The sequence below is a fragment of the Streptopelia decaocto genome, assembly GCF_964273445.1.
Source record: "Streptopelia decaocto genome assembly, chromosome: 1".
NCBI classification, from domain to species: domain Eukaryota; kingdom Metazoa; phylum Chordata; class Aves; order Columbiformes; family Columbidae; genus Streptopelia; species Streptopelia decaocto.
In genome coordinates this window covers 90,125,883-90,144,312 of record NC_138663.1, presented here as the reverse complement: position 1 = coordinate 90,144,312, position 18,430 = coordinate 90,125,883, and the positions used below count along the sequence as shown (strand labels likewise).

The 18,430-nt window shown below is 38.8% G+C and overlaps 1 protein-coding gene across 1 annotated transcript in view; it reads left to right on the top strand.

The window, feature by feature from the left end:
- Window positions 1-17,865, top strand: part of NSUN3 (NOP2/Sun RNA methyltransferase 3) — a 53,974-nt gene extending 36,109 nt beyond the window's left edge. The window contains exon 6 of the mRNA XM_082062092.1: window positions 17,747-17,865. Within this exon, the coding sequence (XP_081918218.1) occupies window positions 17,747-17,864 (118 nt within the window). The 3' untranslated portion in view covers window position 17,865. The remainder of the gene's footprint in view (window positions 1-17,746) is intronic.
- The last annotated feature ends 565 nt before the right edge of the window (window positions 17,866-18,430 follow it).

Sequence of the window (18,430 nt, the reverse complement as noted above, 5' to 3'; positions counted from 1 at the left end):
GGAGGGCATATTAAGTGGCACTTTCTTGCATTTTGTCTCCCAGCAGTCATTTTTTGCTGTATTGGGGGGCAAGTTATTGGACTAGCTATGTGTCTGGGCAATGACATATGGCTATTTTTAGGAGTTCTCTGGGTGAGCTGGCTCACTTGACAAGCTCCTCCCCTCAAAAAGGGCAGCATTTAAAGGGAACTAAATGATCATTAATAACTAGTCTTATTATTGAATTTATAGAAATATTATGATACCAGGCTGCTTTTGGTTTTCAAATTCCTGTGGGTAAAAAGTAAATGTGAAGATTTTCCTTCAAAATGGCAATGGTACTTAAAATTCAGCAAAACTTATACCCAATCTTTGTTCTTCTTTCTTTGCTGTACTCTCTTTTTGATACCATTGTTTCAGAGCACTGATAAACCTGAAAAAGCCATCCCTAAACACAGCCAGTTTGACAATGGCCTATCCTGGAGGAAGAAGTTAACAAATACAACAAGTGATATTAGACTATTGCTATGTTAATGCCTCTGGATGTTTTATGCAGTATGTTTGTTCAGTGAGCCTAATGACATGAGAGCGAGATCGAATTCTCTCCCCTTTCTGCCTTTAACTCACACTCTTTAATGGCAACTTTATGATGACTTCTTTGAACTTTTGCTCTCGTACTCAGATCGAGATGTGCATAACCGATGTTAACATTTTGTCTCTCAGAGGCTTCAGCTGGGAGCACATTTCTGTTCTATAATATGTAAATATTATTCAGTTGAACAGAATAAGTGATTTTCTCACCTCTCCCAAAAGGTATGATTATGCTTACACTGAAGTGCAAAGTCTATTTTGAATGCCAACCTAGTAAATTTACTGGAGGATGGGAAAACAGTAAAAGTTAAGTGGTTGTTTTCTTTCAAGAATCCATGCAAACTGGAGTAAAAGTGAAGTTTGGCATCAGGTCATTGACTTAATTTATATTGGATCTGAGCTACGGCAACCTCTACTGTAGAGGAACTGTCTCAGCTGTTATCATATTTGCATATAGAGTCAGTTCGAATCTCGCTTAGTTTTACTTCTGTATTTCTAGGAAGGATGAGTCTGTTGAGCCTCGCATTCAGGCCTATCAACTCATTTCAACTTGTAGCTATTTCCCAGGACAAATATTATAACACATTTATCTCACAAACCTGTTCCATTAAAGGATATCAATACATACGTTAGACATAAAGACTTCCTAACCGCTCTTACCTTGTAGCAGCCCCTGTTGTCTTGAGTCTACGTGCAGAAAACTTTATCTCCTGTCTATGCTAGGACATCCTTTGCTCTGTATTCTCTCCCTACAGACCCATTGTACTGTGCATGCCGTATTTCCCCTATCAGGGTTGGCAGGTATGCTCGCAGGCTTATAAAGGATTAGTTAAGAAATTATCTTGAGACCCCTGTGTCTGATGCAAATATAAACAAGTCAGCTGCAGTTTTTCTCTTGCAAAGGAGATGGCATAAAGGCAGTGCTTGAAAAATGGAGGAAAATACATAGCGCTGACAGGGCAGCAAAACTCTGGAGCAAATCTTTAATTAGGTATAAATTCTTTCTAAGAACAGGTGCTCATCCACTGTTGTAAATTCTCACAGTTTCAGTGGAGCAGTAGTAGCCAACACCAGCGGGGTATCTGCTCTATCCTTTGAGAGGGAAAGGCTTTCTGGAAGTTTTCACTTGCAAGATCCAAGCTTTCATGTCACCTTGGCTGAGCAATTAGTTTAGGACTATAATCTCTAGATGGTCTGGGGATGCAAGCCTAATGAAGTGTAAGTAGTGTGCTTTCAGGAATAAAATAAAAACAAACCAAAACCACAAACAAAACAACAAAACAAACAAAAAGCAAACAAACAACAAAAACCCCCACAAACCAACCAACCAAAACAAAAACCAAACCAACAAACAAAAAAACAACCAACCAAACAAATAACCACAAAACAAAACCCAAACAAACAAACAAACAAACCCCCCCAAAAAAAACCAAACCAAACAAACCCCCACACCACACAAAACCCCAGCAAAACTCTGAAGGTTGCTTCCTTCTCAGAGGAAAGGGAATGGTGTCCCTTTGTTTCCCACACAAACATGAACTCTCTGAAGACTTGAAGGTACTTTGTAGCTACTAGGGATTTGTTTGGCTGACAAAAAGTGGCTGAAGTGATAGTACACAAGAAGAACCTGGAAAACAGGGCTCAAAGAAAGGGTGGTATAGACCACAAATAACAAGCTACTGACTTGTTTCCCTTTTTAAATATAGAGTTCTCTCTAACTTACAGGGTAGGCAAGCCCAGTCCTATCCTACCTAAAATTTTCTGACTTTATTCTCAGAGTAGAAGTTGAAAACTACATAGTTTATGCAGTAGAATCATAGAATGTCCTGAGTTGGAAGGGACCCACAAGGATCATTGAATCCAACTCCTGTCCCTGCATGTGACAGCCCCACAGTTCACACCATGTGTCTGAGGGTGTTGTCCAGTCTCTTCTTGAACACTGTCAGGCTTGGGGCCGTGACACCTCCCTGGGGAGCCTGTTCCAGTGCTCCACCACCCTCTGGGGGAAGAACCTTTTCCTCATGTCCAACCTAAACCTCCCCTGGCACATCTTCCTGCCATTCCCTCGGGTCCTGTCATTGTGCTTGCAAACAGAAGTTTTCTATCTAGTCCTGTTTGAATTCCTGGAGCTGTAAATGAGATTTACTCAACTTTTAGAGTCTGGAATGGTAATAATCTGCATCTCTCTCTCTCTCTCTCTATATATATATATATGTATACTGGTATGTATATTCATGGAAAGAGTATATTAAAATGTAGTGACACAAAAGTAATTTTCACTTCCATTTCAGAGAATAAAGCAAATCCATCTTCTATTGGTCATACTTCTCCCACATTGCCTGCCTCAGAGAATGGGATTTGAATTGTTCAAATGAAATTAGAATGTTGTGGTCTTGACCTGAATAGAAACAAGAATAATAATAGTAATAAAATTATATCAAGATGCCTGTGTAATCTCTGGGGCTTCTAGGGCTGTTAATTTGTGAACATTGTTAATTCAGTAGTAATAACCTCCTATATTAGTGCAGCTGAGTGTCAATATTAACACATGATATTATATGCATTAAAAATACTCCATTTACGTTTTTTTTTTTTCTAACATGCATGACCAGTTTCAGATGTAACACTCTAAAATTCATATTCTATTCAGCAATCCAGATCTCATTTCATTAGACAAACACTGTACGGGAAGAAAGTGGATCACATAAATGCCACTAATATTATTCATGAATTTTCCTACTGCAGTATGTTGGAAATATGCTACAACTATTTTGTTATAAATTACTTTGTTTTAATTCTCATGTTCTATTTTTGTATTTTTTCATTGCTATTTAAGAGGTTTTGATTCATTTCTGCGGCTAAAATTCAATGCTTTACTGTTGCTGTTTGTTTGCTACCATTGAAGATAATGTTCATCTCTCTTACCTCCTTTCCACCTTCCTGCTAGTATCTGGATGTCAATCTGTATCACAGACTGGAAGCTCAAATTGCTGTAGCTTTTCACAGAACAGGGTTGTGATGGGTTTTTTTGGTATGCTTTGGATCAGCTAAAATTTATGACTGTTCAATACTGTTTCAACTCCTGTACATCATAGTTTAATTACCTGTTGTCTTCTAATGTAAAGCTGTTGGCATACTGGTAGTTGCTGTTGGATGCTGTATTGTAAAACAGCCCAAAATATGGGAATAGAAAGAGATACATTATTTAGTGTATATATAAAATTATTGTATATGTAAAATATGTAAGTAAATACATGTATAGTGTTGCATATGGTCTAGGACAACTGCAGGGTAAGTCTTCTTGAGGAGTCTTATTAATGGAAAAGCTCCAGTCTTAAGTTGGACTGTGCTGTAGCATCTAATAAAAATATTATCTGTGACATTAATTTCTATAGGGTACTTTAACACAATTTAAAACTAAGATTCTATCTAATAAATTCCACGGGTTTTCACAATAATTTGTGTAAAAATCCATGTCATTTCTGTGACATTTTCAATAAGAAGTACAGTATCTTCTACTTGCAGTTTGGTAAAGTCCTAGAGCAACCTGTGGTAGAAAATGCAAAAGTAATACACTCTTGACAAGAACAGGTCTGTGTTTATTGAGCATTGTCAATCACCTGAAAAGATCACTTGTGCATAGTAATTCAAGAATAGTCTTTTATTGGTTATGGTTTGTGTCTGTTGAATGCCTTTCCTGGTCTGTCACTAAACAACTGATGTGCAGCCTAATGGTGGGTTTGAGCTTCAAAAGAGAGAGAGTGCTGAAAGAGAGAGACAGGGAAAGTTGACGAGTGCTGCGAGTTCTTTTTAGTGAGAGTACTGCAGCTATTATAATTCATAAATCTTTTTCCTCTTCTCTCGCTTTCCTCTCTATTTATAGAGGAGCAGAGGCCAGCGGGAGAGTTGGCTGATCCTGGGGCATTGTGTTATCTCCACTTTGTTTCACTACATTTCTGTTCTCACTAGTCTGGGCCCCTTCTGGCACACTTCATCATTCACATGGCCATGAGGTCTTGGGGGGTTTTCCAGTGATGGTGACATTACTCATCACATTACATCTCTGAGTACTGTCTTCAGCAGTTACGGGCAAGAGTGCAGTTTTTCTGAAGAGCTTATGTCTTGCTTGACCATGAAATGTCAACACCATTTCTTGCCTTTTTTTTTTCTTCCATCTGCTGTGGAAGGAAAAGGGAGTAATGGGCTCAGCAGATCAGATGACTTGCTACTAGCTCTTTTATTTGTTGGCCAGGTCGATTTATTTTTATTAATCCCTTGTTTATTTCAAGCAGGTGAAAGGATGTGTGATTCTGATTCACTTGACCAAACAAAATCTCTGGGACTGACAGTGTACTTTTAATACATTACTCCAGTAATGATTAGGCCAACGTAATATAAGCAGTTCTTAAATTGGTATTTACACTCACATATGAATATTCAGTGATGTAATATTTTTGGTGGCCAAGCTGTTTTCTGTAATTAGTAGGCCTTCTTGTCAGATAATACCAATATATTGATTGGTACAAAACGATACTGATTAGAGAAATCTGAAAGGTCTAGAGGGTCAGAGATGTGCTGCTTCTTGTTGGTGTTTTGTTTCTTTTGACTAGGTTGAGATGTGTGAACTGGATTTTTTCAGACTTGGTGGTTAAAGTGTAACAGTCATCATTTTAATACAAAATTGCTATTGCTGCTGAATTTCTGTAGTCTCTTTTCTATCCTTTCATGTGTGACTTCACTAAAGTTATTAATATGTCTACATTCTGGAGATGAATAAAAAAAATATAAAAAAAATTATTAGTACAGTCACTCTTTACTACCAGAAATCCACATTCTGTATTCACAGAAGATTGCTGTGCAGAATATTTTGAGTTATAGCTTTATTTACCTACACCCACGATTTTTCCAACAAAGGGGCTGTTAGTAAATCCAAGCCAAAAGGGAAACAGCAATCAAAATACGGAAACATGTTCAGCCTCAGTCCAGGTAAGCTCATTTCAGGTTTAATGCAGGTTGTTTGACGTATGAACATGTAACAGAGATGTGGAGGAGAGTTGAAGGTGGTGGAGAGAGGGAAAACCCAAGCACTCAGATACGGTTTATCTGCCTTATTTCCTGAGCAGTATTTCCTTGCTTGCATTCTGGTGCTGTGCCGACTGACCACAAAATGGTTATGGATTTCCGTCTTCCATCCCATCCCAGGCTTACCGAGCAAGCCACCCTAGGGGGGCAAGGGAAAGCATTCTGTAGCCTGGATTATGGCATGGAAGGCTGCATGGGATACAGCTACAGGGCACAAAGTGGAGCCAGTGCGGCCCCTGGGACAGTCTGGATGTGTGGCAATGTTGGGGAAAACCATTCTGCTTTCTCCACACAAAGGGATGGCTGACTTTACATGTCCATGGGAAGCTGTGGGATACAGCTACAGAGCACAAAGTGGAGCCAGTGCAGCCCCTGGCACAGTCTGGATGTGTGGCAATGTTGGGGAAAAACATTCTGCTTTCTCCACACAAAAGGATGGCTGACTTTACATGTCCATGGGAGGCTGTGGTACCTGAAAACCTTCACGTGCAGTAAAATCGCCTACTCTGAGCATAAACGATCAGATTTTGAAGGTCAAACTATTGCCTATATTTACAGAGAGAGCTTTCTAGGGCAGTAACTATCCTGTCCTCTCTTTCTTGTGCTTCTGCAGGGTCTAACATCATTGGTTCTGTTCCACAGGCGCACCCCTGAATATATATTGTGAAATATACATGTAGTGAAATACATATAACAGATTCATGATAATGTGAAGCTAGGTGAGCATTGCTGTAATCAGTTTCATTTTTTTCTTGTATCTGTACCTAAATAATCACATTGCTCAGATGAATTTGTGTAGAAAAAAATCTTTATGCATGTAGTTAAGAATGCAATGTTTAAAATCTTGATATCCAAGCCACTTGAATCAGATTTCAGTTAGACAAGGCAATTTTTCATACCATGACTGCTATCAGCCTAATAGAGTTCCCTTTCCTTTCAAAGTTGATGCTGTTATAAATTCTGAATATATGAAATAGGTTTTGAATCTCAAAGCAAAGTGTGATTTTGTAAAGTTATTTTTTTATGAAGTTATTTTTGATGTGGCTTCTAGTCATGTTTTCTCCTAAGCATGTCTCTGAATTCAGCACAGCCAGGAACTCGGCCTCTGTATATGTATAAGCTACTGATCAATGCCCTGCTTCGTAATTACGTGGGTGAGCAGCAAAGAACTAGTAGTTTTCTGTTATATTCAAAGGCCAGAGAGAGACTTCCTACACTACAAAGGCCATTTGCCAATGACATACTTTTTCATGAATATTGGATGTGTTGTTCCCATTTTAAATATTCTGTGTCAAGCAAGTGCAAAAGGTGTGAGAAAGGAGCTTCAGCAAGGAGCAAAAACCAGGAGAATTTGGAGTCCAGCTGTTAGGATTAAGACAAGGAAGAGATGACCTTGCAGTTCAAAGCTACTGTGAGAGTTCAGGAAGAGTTTTGAGCTGCAAGAGGATAAACAAGGAAAGAGAGATGAGAATTTCCATTTAAGAGAGCAGAGAGCAAGCAGAATTTTAATCTTGACAGAATTATCTAATACAGCCCATGACTCAAAAAAATGGAGAAATGCAGAGTAAGATGTGTAATTCATTATGCTAAAGAAGTATTTATCTGCAAGACTGTCCATTCTGCCTTTTAAAGGCTAAAGTTTCTACCATGTCCGGTTCTGCACATATATGGCTTTGATTAAATATCCTTGTCCTTTTTACAGCTGTTAGCCACAAGCCAGATGGATTTATACATTGTCATTGAGTTTGCTGTTGATCGAGGCTTAACAGAAATAGATCGGCTTCAAACTGGTATCTCCAGCTTATTCCTAGAAACAGTATATTTCTCTTCACCTTACCTTATCTTCCCCACCCTTTTTATTTTTTAAGCAGCCTGTCCTATCATAAGTCAACACCACAAGGTAAAATCTTTTGAGAAAGGGACACTGGTTTAGGAGAGATTCATGCAAATGGCTGCACTCTCTGTTCCCTTCTCCTACAGATCTTGTGACTTAGCAAGCCAGGTGGTCTCAAGCTATTATATGATGCAGTGCAGCACTTTCGTGTGTCAGGGCAAATAAAACATGAAAGAGTCTTGAGAACTAGAGCTCACTGCTGATGAATCTTTGGTGTCACAGATATGTATGAGTGGATGGATTCCAATCCACTGTGGAGCTGCAGCAGAATGCAGCAGTGATAACTGATTGCATTAGCAACATGCTGTCACATTGGAGGGCTGAAATAGTAGCACACAATCGTAGCTGGAAAAGACTTGCTCAAAAGACACAGACCACATAAAGCAGGTAGGTCTCGGTGAAGCGAGGTTCATGGCTATGTCTGTATTACCAAACAGAAACAGGTGTGTGTAGCAGAACAGCGGGGGCTGAGGACCCAGCACTGTGTACTTCAACAGTTTACTCTGGGTCAATTGTAGCTTGGTGCTGTGGACTCAATGGTCTAGAGTGGCTGCAGAACATTAGACAGACTCTTGGAGAACACCGTCTAATTGAGTTTCATCCAAAAAGAACCCAGTCTTCCCACTCCAAAACTACTCCATAATGTGAACTAAAAGTGTGCTTAGTGAGGCAGCGTTGCTCCAAAAGCACAATCCTGATCCAAAGTAAAATACTTGCGTATTTTGATTCAGTCATTTCTGAAATGTACATGCGTTTCATACCTACCCCATGAATACACGGGGAACCAAGCAACCAAGGAAGACAGCTATGGTGTGATCTTCCTGCCATTTATTGGAAAGCCATCCCATGCTGGATGAGTTTAGCGGTGCTGAGCTCTGCTAAGTGGCAGGGAGACTCCCAGCAGCGCAATCTCAGTTCACTTCTGTGTGCCCTTTGCTCCCATCCTTAGCCTCAAGCTGTCACTATTTTGAGTTATTTGGACTTCAAAAAGAAAAGACTGAGTTAAGCTTTCTCACATGTTTTTGTTTGTTTGTTTGTTTGTTTTAAAAGCACTTGAATACTGGTTTCTTGGTGGATTTTCAGATCTTCAAAGTTCATGTTTTCAAGCTTTACATTGCTTGTGTTGTAATACAAATTCCACTAGCATTTTTTGTGGATCTGTGATCCTTCAAGTTTAAGATGATGAAAGTAATCTGCTAAAGGGTTGTTCTCTAAATATAAGGAAGCTTTTTAAGTAAGGGCCTAGAAAGAATCAACCTTTTTTCCTTCCCCACACACCTCCTAGAGATTTGGACAATTGATTTTACATAGGTAACAAATTAAAAGTTTAACAGCACTATGATGAATACACTTCAGTTCTGCAGCTTATTTTGCACGCTTTTGAAAACCAATGCTTGGGCACATTGTCAATAAAGGATGAGTGGCATTTCTGGTAATTGACATAAACATGTAGTCATGTATGTCTAACAAAAGATATATGTAAAACTCATGTGCATAAATATGTAAATGGAAAAACTCTAAATGGTAGAAAAGTCCATCACTGAAGGAACGAGCCTTTAATATAGGAATTTGCGATACAAGTTATAGAATCTTACTTCATGAATCTTTACAACTAGTTATTCTGTATAATTAACTGCATTTTTAATATGTTGCATCAGATATACAGACTACAACCTGAGATATGGCTTCTGCCTTCATTTTTTGTATACATTCATATATTCTCCATATACAATCTATGATTAAACATATGTGCATTCCTTTTTGGAAAATCAAACACATAATGTGTGATCCAGAAATGACTGAATCAAGGAAACAACTACATTGAATTTAAGTATCTACTTAGATGTATAAATATGGGGATTTTTCACTTTTGAAAATGAAGGCTTGCCTTTTGTCTTTTTGTACTCTAACCCTAACCCTAATCCTAACCCTAGCCCTAACCTTGCTAGTTTGCAGTGGTGAGTGAAAAAAACTTATCCATAAATGAATTTTGTGCACTAACAAGTAAACTGTATTACAAGGATGGCTACTGCTTCAGTAAACATATTCTGTTTCTCTTTTTTGTCAGTGTTATCTCATCTTTAATTATTTATGATGCTTTATAGTCTACTAGTCAATGTTCTGTCCTGTGCTTGCAGAAATAATGGAACAATAGTAAGAGGAATCTTGACTAGCAAATGCCCTCTCTCTGAAAGGTGAGAACAGTCCCCAAGTCCTGTCTTCTTCAAATGATAAGCAGTGTTATTTAGGAAGTACTTATAAACAAATGTCTTAACGGATTATTATGTGGCATCATTTTAAAGGTTCTGCTTTTATCAGAGAATTAAGCTAAAAACCATCTGCTTTCTGTCTTAGGAACATTGGATGAAATCCAGATAGGAATATAGTATCCTCACTTGCACTGAACTAGACTGACTTTAATACTAATTGGAATACCAAGTACCTGTAATTGCTTCCCAGAGGCTGTGGGAAGGGAGCAACATGATGTTCTCCTCTCTTCCCCTGCTGGATACAGGTCTGTTTTGGAAGAGATGTCCAAGGGCAGGAGGCAGAGTAGAGACTTTTTGCCCCACACAGCCTGGCAGTCTTCCCAGTGCTCTTCCTTGTCTGTATTCCCCCTCCCTGCAACTTTGTCTTCTCTTATGGTCAGCTGTGGAAAATTTATGTTGTCCTTCTAGCTCATCTGGCTACATCTCTCACAAACACTTGCAGTTCTCTTTCCCAAATGACTCATTGCTCCTTTCCTAGACCCCATGCTCCCTGACCCTTCATATTTAACCCTTTCTTCCCATTGGCATCTGCTGGTTTTCCATGCTTCTTCACTTTTCCTGTACAAACCCGTAGTGTGAGACTGTACAGTGCCACTCAAAGCAGTATCTGCAGGAAAGCGGCTTGTCTCAAGACCAGAGGACAATGTCACCCCGATGCTGAAATGAGCTCCCTATACTGTTTTCAAAGGCAGAATGGGGAAATTGCTTCTGCAAGGAATGTAAGACAGATGGCTGTTAAGTACAGCAAGTGCTTACTTGCTGAAGGGAAATAAAACCTGTGCCTATTGCACTCTGACAGATTGATTTGAAAGGCTTCCAAGAGGTTTATAATTTCCAAACTGGTATAAAGAAACTTATTTCGCATCAGTGACTCCCCCCCATTTAATCCTAACTCTTTCAGCAGGAAGAGAAGGTGTAACCTTACAAGTAGTAGCTATAAGCAACTGGTTTATGCATCTTAAATCATTGTATCTGTAGGCTAAGTGGAAGTCGCAGGATGAGGAAATATCAGATGTGAGAGACAGTTGTACCTTTCTGTGATCAAAAAGGTCAGAAGAAAGAGCCTGTCAGCCAGGTAGCCAATAAACATAAATTTTGCCTTGTGTGGATCAATATAAGCTTGTGTGTTCATATCTGATTACCTTAGATGGATTAAGATATTGGAAATTATTAAGTTAATAAAATATGGGTTTGGCATCATGATGGTACTTCTTTGTCCTTGAAACTCTGTGGTTGGAGAGGTTCCCATATATAGATGCCAGATGGTTCTTGAAACTTTGTTGCTGAAATGAAGGAAGATTTCTACCCTAACAAGTAACTTTCCTATTAGGATTTCTTTGGATATTCTCTACTCTTGACTTTTATATATCTTTCTTCTTTTGTATTGTTCTCATTTTCAATCTGTAGCTGCTTTCTCTCTTCATGCCTTGTTAATGACCAATTACTGGCACAGTAAAAATAAAGCTTCTCTAGCTTTGTACTAAAATATTTTTGTTTTTACCAGCTAGCACATCTGGGCATGCTCAAAGTTATTGATATTTTTGCAGTAATCTCCATAAAAGTGGGAAGACAGTTTTTACTGAATGATAGCTAAAGTATCCATCTCTCCCCATTCACATTTCTGTTTTGTGGAAGTGAAAAAAAATATCTGATAGTCTGTTTCTGCATTAAAATTAATCTATAGTTTATTAATTTTCCTACTCTTTTCACCCTTACGACAAGGGGTCCATTAGGCTCCTATCCCTGCCTTGGCACTATTCTGTTATGATGGAGGGCATCCAAAAAATACTACTTTCTCCTTTTCACGGCACCTGACAATAAATCCTTTTCTGTAGGGCTTAGGCTTTGCCTCCATTTACATGACTGTAAATGAAGAGCAACTGCAAAGGAGTCAGTCTTGTCACTCTCAATCTGTACGTGTGCATAAAGCCAGTCACTAAAGCCCAGGTTTGCCATGTAGTCTTCTGGGATATATAGCCTATGAGAGTTTCATTGGGAGGACATGATCTCCTGGATGATCTTTTGTAGTCAATTATTTCAGGCTACAACTGTTAGAATTGATCTTACTGTGTGATTTATTCTCCCATGCTTTTTTTCATAATTGCTTTGTTTTGTGTGGATATATTTAGGATAAATTATTTTAATTTATTTTGGAGTATACCTACGTCTTTGCTTTTCCAGTATGTATGCAGTCTGTATTTTTAATACTTTTTTTCTTCATATTGTATCTACTAATGTCTTATTATAGGAATAAAGATGTTTAGTTTGAGTTTTGTCTCCTTCTAGTTGAATTCCTGCTGTAGTATCTAGTGGATTTCAAATTTCACTTCTCAGCACTAGCCCTGCATTTTCGTAAAACATATTTACCATAAGAATGTTACTATTAAATAGTTATTAAAACACACTACCGTCTAAAGTGTGTATGTCCTGGCACAGCAATTTTCTAGTGCCTACATGTAAGTACTTATATTTTTTTCTATGCAGTCTTCTACAATGAAATCCTGATGGTCACATATGTTGAATCATTTTAATTGCACCATGATTTGTAACACAGCATTGCTTTAAATCCCAAATGCAAATGGACGTCTCTTGCTCTGCAGAGTCTTTGATTACATTGTGTTAGATACAGTCCATCATCACTTATAGAATGAAAGTCAACATGAAATGAGTCACTCCTTCTGTGGGCCTTTCCCTGTATGTACTGGATGATCTCTGACGGCAGAGGAGGTGGTAAGGTTCCTTTGCTTGTTTGTTTGACTTGGCAATTGTTTTATCTGCAATTAGAAGATAGAATTTACCTTCATAAGCCCTAAATGCCTAAAGATGGGCAACCCCTCAGGGTGGAATTTACAGTGGCTGAAGACAAGGAGGTTTGTCTTTCCAGTGAAGGGGTAGAGGTAAGGAGAACAACCTGTAACAGCTCTTTTATTTGGCTGTGGCTAAGAATTGAGAAATAGTTGTATCACTTAAATACTCAAAATGGCTTGAATCAATCTTAACGCAACTTCCATCTTGTTTTGATGCAGGCAGACCCTGTGAGATTGTTTCAGTTCCCCAGCACTGGGGGAGAACACATACCTGTCTTGCTTTTCCTGGAAAACAAGATGTCAGGCTGGGATGCTGACATAAAAACTCCTCTATGCCACTGCTTTCCAGACAGCAATCTGGTTTTCTTCTTTTGTTTTGCATATCTCAGAAGGAAGTATAGGTTAGACAGGTGGGTTTTTGTTTGTTTGTGTTTTTGTTTGTTTTTGTTTCTTTGTTTTGGGTTTTTTTGTGGTTTGTTTTCTGTTTTTTCTTTGTGTTTGTTTGTTTTTTAGATAGCTGTGCCTAGTGATTTACCTGAATCTAAATGATGCATTTCTAAGGTGCTTAGCTATTGTAATAAATAGGCAGAAGGCAACCAACATAGTGTTGCTGTTAGCAAAGAGGTGAGTCTTGGTATTTCTGTAAGCAACTCTCCTTTGCTACTTCAGACTATAAAACGCGTGTAGGAATCCACATACAAGATTAGATCAGCATTTCAGGTACTCCAATATTCTGTCTCCTTACACTCTTTTGACCCTGGATACTTCATTGATACTCCAAAGTGTCTATATTGGTGACTGATGTTTTGTCTTTTTTTTTTTCCTCTTAATTTCAGTGATCCAGGTTTACTAATTATCTGAAAAGTGATGGTTTATGGCCCTCCAAACGTCTGGAGATTTTGCTTTTATTTCCTTATTTTTAGCATGTTTTTGGATGTTCTTGAGAATAACACAAGGGAGATCTGCTTTTAACACCCTCGTTAGGGAGGAGGAAATATTTTGCTTCCAAAAGCTTGTATGCTGTTTTTTATTACTGCAGGTTTAAAAATAACAAGCTTAGAAATATTTCAAAGTTCTCTAGAGAATGGAGCCTGGTTCTGGAGGCTGGTGGCCAGATTGTCCTACCAGGTATGATACAAATCAAGAATAACTCTGTTGATTGCAAGGCCATTACTCCAGCATAACCAAGAGCAGAATGTGACCCTCAGCTTAAATTCTGAAATGGCTTCTGAATTTATTGGAGCTATGCATCTCTTCAGGACCTTTCATGGCTTTGCTGCAGTGGTAGCCCGTTATAAATCAGATTTCCTTGCTGCTGAGAACAGTGCTGAATATATATGAAGCTCTATTAACGTTTGCTGGAGTTTTGTGTTCTAGGACTGTCTTAGGCATTCAAACAGCTTACCCTTCTGCCTGTGACCCAAAGAGAGAGGGAAGGGTTTTACGGTAGTAATAAACAGATTATATTAGATGAAGTTATTTTCAGTAGCTATATCAGGAAGATAGAGAGTCAATTATCCTGGTCTGGTTCATCTTTAGGACACGAGCAAAGAAAAGGGTTGAGACATTTATACTGTACCAGCAAAAAAAAAAAGATTTAAAGATGCCATGTTTGCACTGAGTACTTGGGCTTTATCAACAGGAACAACTAGTGAGGTCACTGATCATATTTTGGGAGCTGGAGAGTATTGCTTCAGTTTCTTTTGGGGTGCTCCTTGACCTCTTGGATCCTTTTACTCAGTGGAGGAAGCAGGCTGTGTAGCTTTCATCAACCATGGCAGCAAATATTTGGTAGGGAGAATAGTGTGGAAACTCCTGATGGTATTTTTGGGTTCTGTTTTGTGAATTTCTCCTCTGTTGAAAAATCTGCTCTGTCTGATTTCAGAAAGGTTTATGACATAGTTCTCTGCTGACCCTGCCTGCATTGTCGCATTGGTATATAACTTGTATATATATAATTTTCCGACAATAAGATGCAAGATGCCTTTTTTATTTTCAATAATACTTACAAGATGTAGAAGGCTAGCTTTCCAAAAGTAGCTTTGCTACTTAAGAACCCCAGCTTTTTTTAAAGTGAAATTTAGCATACTGTAAGATAAAAGATACTGCTGTTTCTCTTATGCTTCAACTGCAGAGGGAAATGTTCCTTGAAGAAAGGCCATATGCAATAGTATGTCATTCTGCCACCTATTATAAGTATTCACATACCCTCCACTTATTGGAAAGAAAGATGTCTCTTCTGTGAATGTGACAGCTGAATCAGTAACCTCTGCCTCTCACAATAACAAGAAACTAATGTTCAGCTGGTGGATGGGACTGTGCAGCTGGAAATAAGACTAGTGAAGCTTTGCTGGCATAAATCCACTGAAGAACTTAGTGTGTGCCCCAGTTACTCTATCCACAAGACTCTGTCTAAATTTTGGCACCCTTTAGTTATCTTGTCAAGCATCTGCTTCCTTCACTGCATTCCTCTGTTTTTTTACTGCATTTTTTATATATTAAAATTTTACCTAGTGGAGCACTGAATTGTGCTTTCAATCAGAACATGGTGTTTGACTCCTATTTGACTGAAAGATAGAAATACCAAATCCTCCCGGGATGCAGTGGTATCAGAAAAGCATTATTATGCTTTCAACAGCTTATGATATGCCTGGAAACACACATTGCTTTATCTTTCTGGCCATTTCCCTTTCTTTTTGGGGACTGTAATATGCTTACAAATTTGGCTGTTCATAGTGAGGGGATTTCAGTCAAGTTTCACTTCCCCTCCACTCTGAGTTTGTTCTGGCAGGTAAGTGCCTTTATATACTCCCTTCTGGCACACGTTAAAATGGTCTGATTATTCAAAGAATGAACGTAAAACTGTAATCAACACTTGATCTACCATTCTGAAGCAAGACTATCTAATAATAACTCAATATTTTATTTTGGTGGCATTGATTCACTGGAATTGATTACATTTTGGTAAGCAGTACACCTATTTCTTCTTTCTTCTCTCTACTCAACAACCACCTTGTCTTAGCAGTAGCAGCTGAACTGCTAAGGTAGCTGTTGCTGAAAAATAGGGAGATATGAGGAGCTAATCTGAAAAAAAAAAAGGAACAACTTTCAAAGAATTGACATTACCTTTATGTGGAGCAGCACATTGGAGCTGGTGGGTATCAATGGAATTCACCTACATATGAACCTGATGGGGAAAAGTCATGGAGCAAAGCAGGATGTTTTTCTATTGAGATCCAGAGCCTGAGAATGATTTATTTGTGCTTTGCTTCTGTACAGCCAAGCTGCTCTGTTAGCTGCACTTAGTGGTCTGTGGGGTATCCTGTAAATATGTTTTCCCAGTTCTGTTCCCAGTTGCTGTAAATCAGAAGCTGTTTCACTGAACTTGTTACTTGAGTTGTGTAATACCAGTGCAGATGAGGAAAGAATTCTGCTTATTACACAGTATTTTTGGCTGTCAGCAACCAGTTCCTATTTCTGGATTAATTCTTGCTCCTGTATTTATAATCTATGAGAGGGTTAGATGCCCAGAGAAGTATCCAGGTAAAATTGCTCACAGAAACAAATCTTCTATCATTTTTGGAGTTCTGCCATACAAGTCCCCAGAATCAAGCTGCAATTTGTGTAAGAATGTATTTCAATAGATTTTGTAATTAACACATTTTGCTGAGAAAGAGTAAAGTTTGCCCCAAACTTTTATAGTTTCTCAGAAGACATCGTGGGAGGAGAGGAACAGTTCCTCCTGCCTTGGAGAGGACTCCAGTGTACCTGGAGAAATAGGTTGCTAGTAATGGGGTCACACGTGCCCTCCACTCCCAGTTAATTCTGAAAGCTGGGTTCCTTTGCATGCTTATTTTCAGTAAAAGTTAAAACAGTTTCATTATTCTAAATACCTGTCTGGCTGTTCACAGCTGATTCTCAAGGCTGCCCATAGTTCTTTTCAGTTTCTCCCATTACTGAAGTGTAGAATCTTGCCAGGGTTTTTTCTCCCCTTTCTTCACTACTGAGTTGTTTAACTGATGGGGAGCTGTTGCTTGGCTCAAGACAAATTGAATTGGAGTAGATCAACAACATTAGGAGATGACTGTCTGACATTCAGGTGTTGACGGAGTGCTTCAAATATCTGGTGTGACTATGCAGGGTTAAAAGACCTTACACTTTAAAACAGCTTACACTTTAAAACAATGGAATTTACATGCTTCAGAGGTTTCCTATCTCCTTATCTTGTCCATGAGGAATTAATAAGTTAAAGGCATTCAGCTCAGACTGGTGGCTTGGTTGCATGCCTTTCATTAAGTAGCTGAAGCGTGAGGAGACTGTAGCTTGATATATTTACATAGATTGCAGCTTATGGACCTGAAGGCTTTTCTTTTGATGCACTTTCTTTAATCCTATGCACTCCAACTCATCCAGCAGGTGATAAAATATACTTGTCCGTTGCAATAAAAATGTGGTGCTTTTATGTGCAGACTTATCCCCCAAGATCTCCAAACACTTTTGTAAACCTTTTGACTAAGATATTGTGAAGGGAGAGTCTTTATTCTTATTTCCTACTTAAACAAATTGAGGAAGAAAAAAATGAAGTGATTTGGCCAAGGTTAATGTGTGAGCTGCAAGGCCTAGAGCCGTGTCTAATCTCTATCTGTAATTACATATAGCAGTAACTCTTTCCAAATTTTTAGGGTGTCTTTTTGTTTCCATTTAACTTAAAAGAGATTATCACTGACTTTTTTTTTTTTTTTTTTTTGGTTAGGAAAGAAGAAGCAGCTTTTTCAAACAACTGGTTCCCAATCTTGCAAACTTAAACTTCCAGGCATAGCAGCTTTCATCTGATGCTAAATGTTATGCTCATGAACAAAGGCTTCATTGCCAAGTTTCAATACAGTGCTTTGACTATTTGAGATCAAGCAAAGGCTAATTTTACATTCGGAGAATCCTTTCTATTTAGGAACAAAGCAAGCTATTTCAATAAAACATACAAATTCAAGTGCTATCTAGAAGCATTTCTTAAGACTATGGAAAGACATGTAGGGTTGTTAGACATGAAAGTCTAAACTTCCATTCATTGTTTTCTACAATACTGCCTAATTTTTTTCTCCTCTTTACCGTCTTCATTGGCTCAGAGTCTCCTGGGGACTGCAAGCAATGTGTTCTTGGACAACAAGAGGACAAGAGAATTGTTCTGCAGATACTTCTAAGGAGACAACAGTTGTAGCCCTATCAGTCTTCAGGAGTGTTTGAGGTTTGTATCTTCCATTAGCTAATGGTGCAACTAATGCCTTTGGCTGTTTCTCAGGGTGTGGGGTATGTGTGGGGGGTTGCTTTTTCATAATGTTGCCTTGTCATGGTTTAGCCTCACCTGGCAACTAGGACCACACAGCTGCTCACTCACTCATCCCCGCCTCCCAGGACAGGGAGGAGAAACAGGAAACAAAAGGTGAAACTTGTGGGTTGGGATTAAAATAGTTCAACAGAACAGCAAAGGAAGAGATAAACAACAACAATAATAACAGAATATACAAAGCGAGGGCTACACAATGTGGGTGCTCACCAACCTAAAAAACTGATGCCCAGCCCAATCCCGGGCAGTGATCCCCCAAGCAGCGATCACAAACACCAGTCCCATGCAGCTGATCCCAGAAGAGCAGAGACCTGGACAGCAGTTTGTGCTCAAATACAATTATGCCAAACAACTGGTCCTAGGAAAAGCAAAAAAAGCTCCCTGATCTCGGACAGATGTACCCCTGAACAGTGATTCTCTCTCCCAGTCAGTTCACCCAGATATATACTGAGCATGATGTCATATA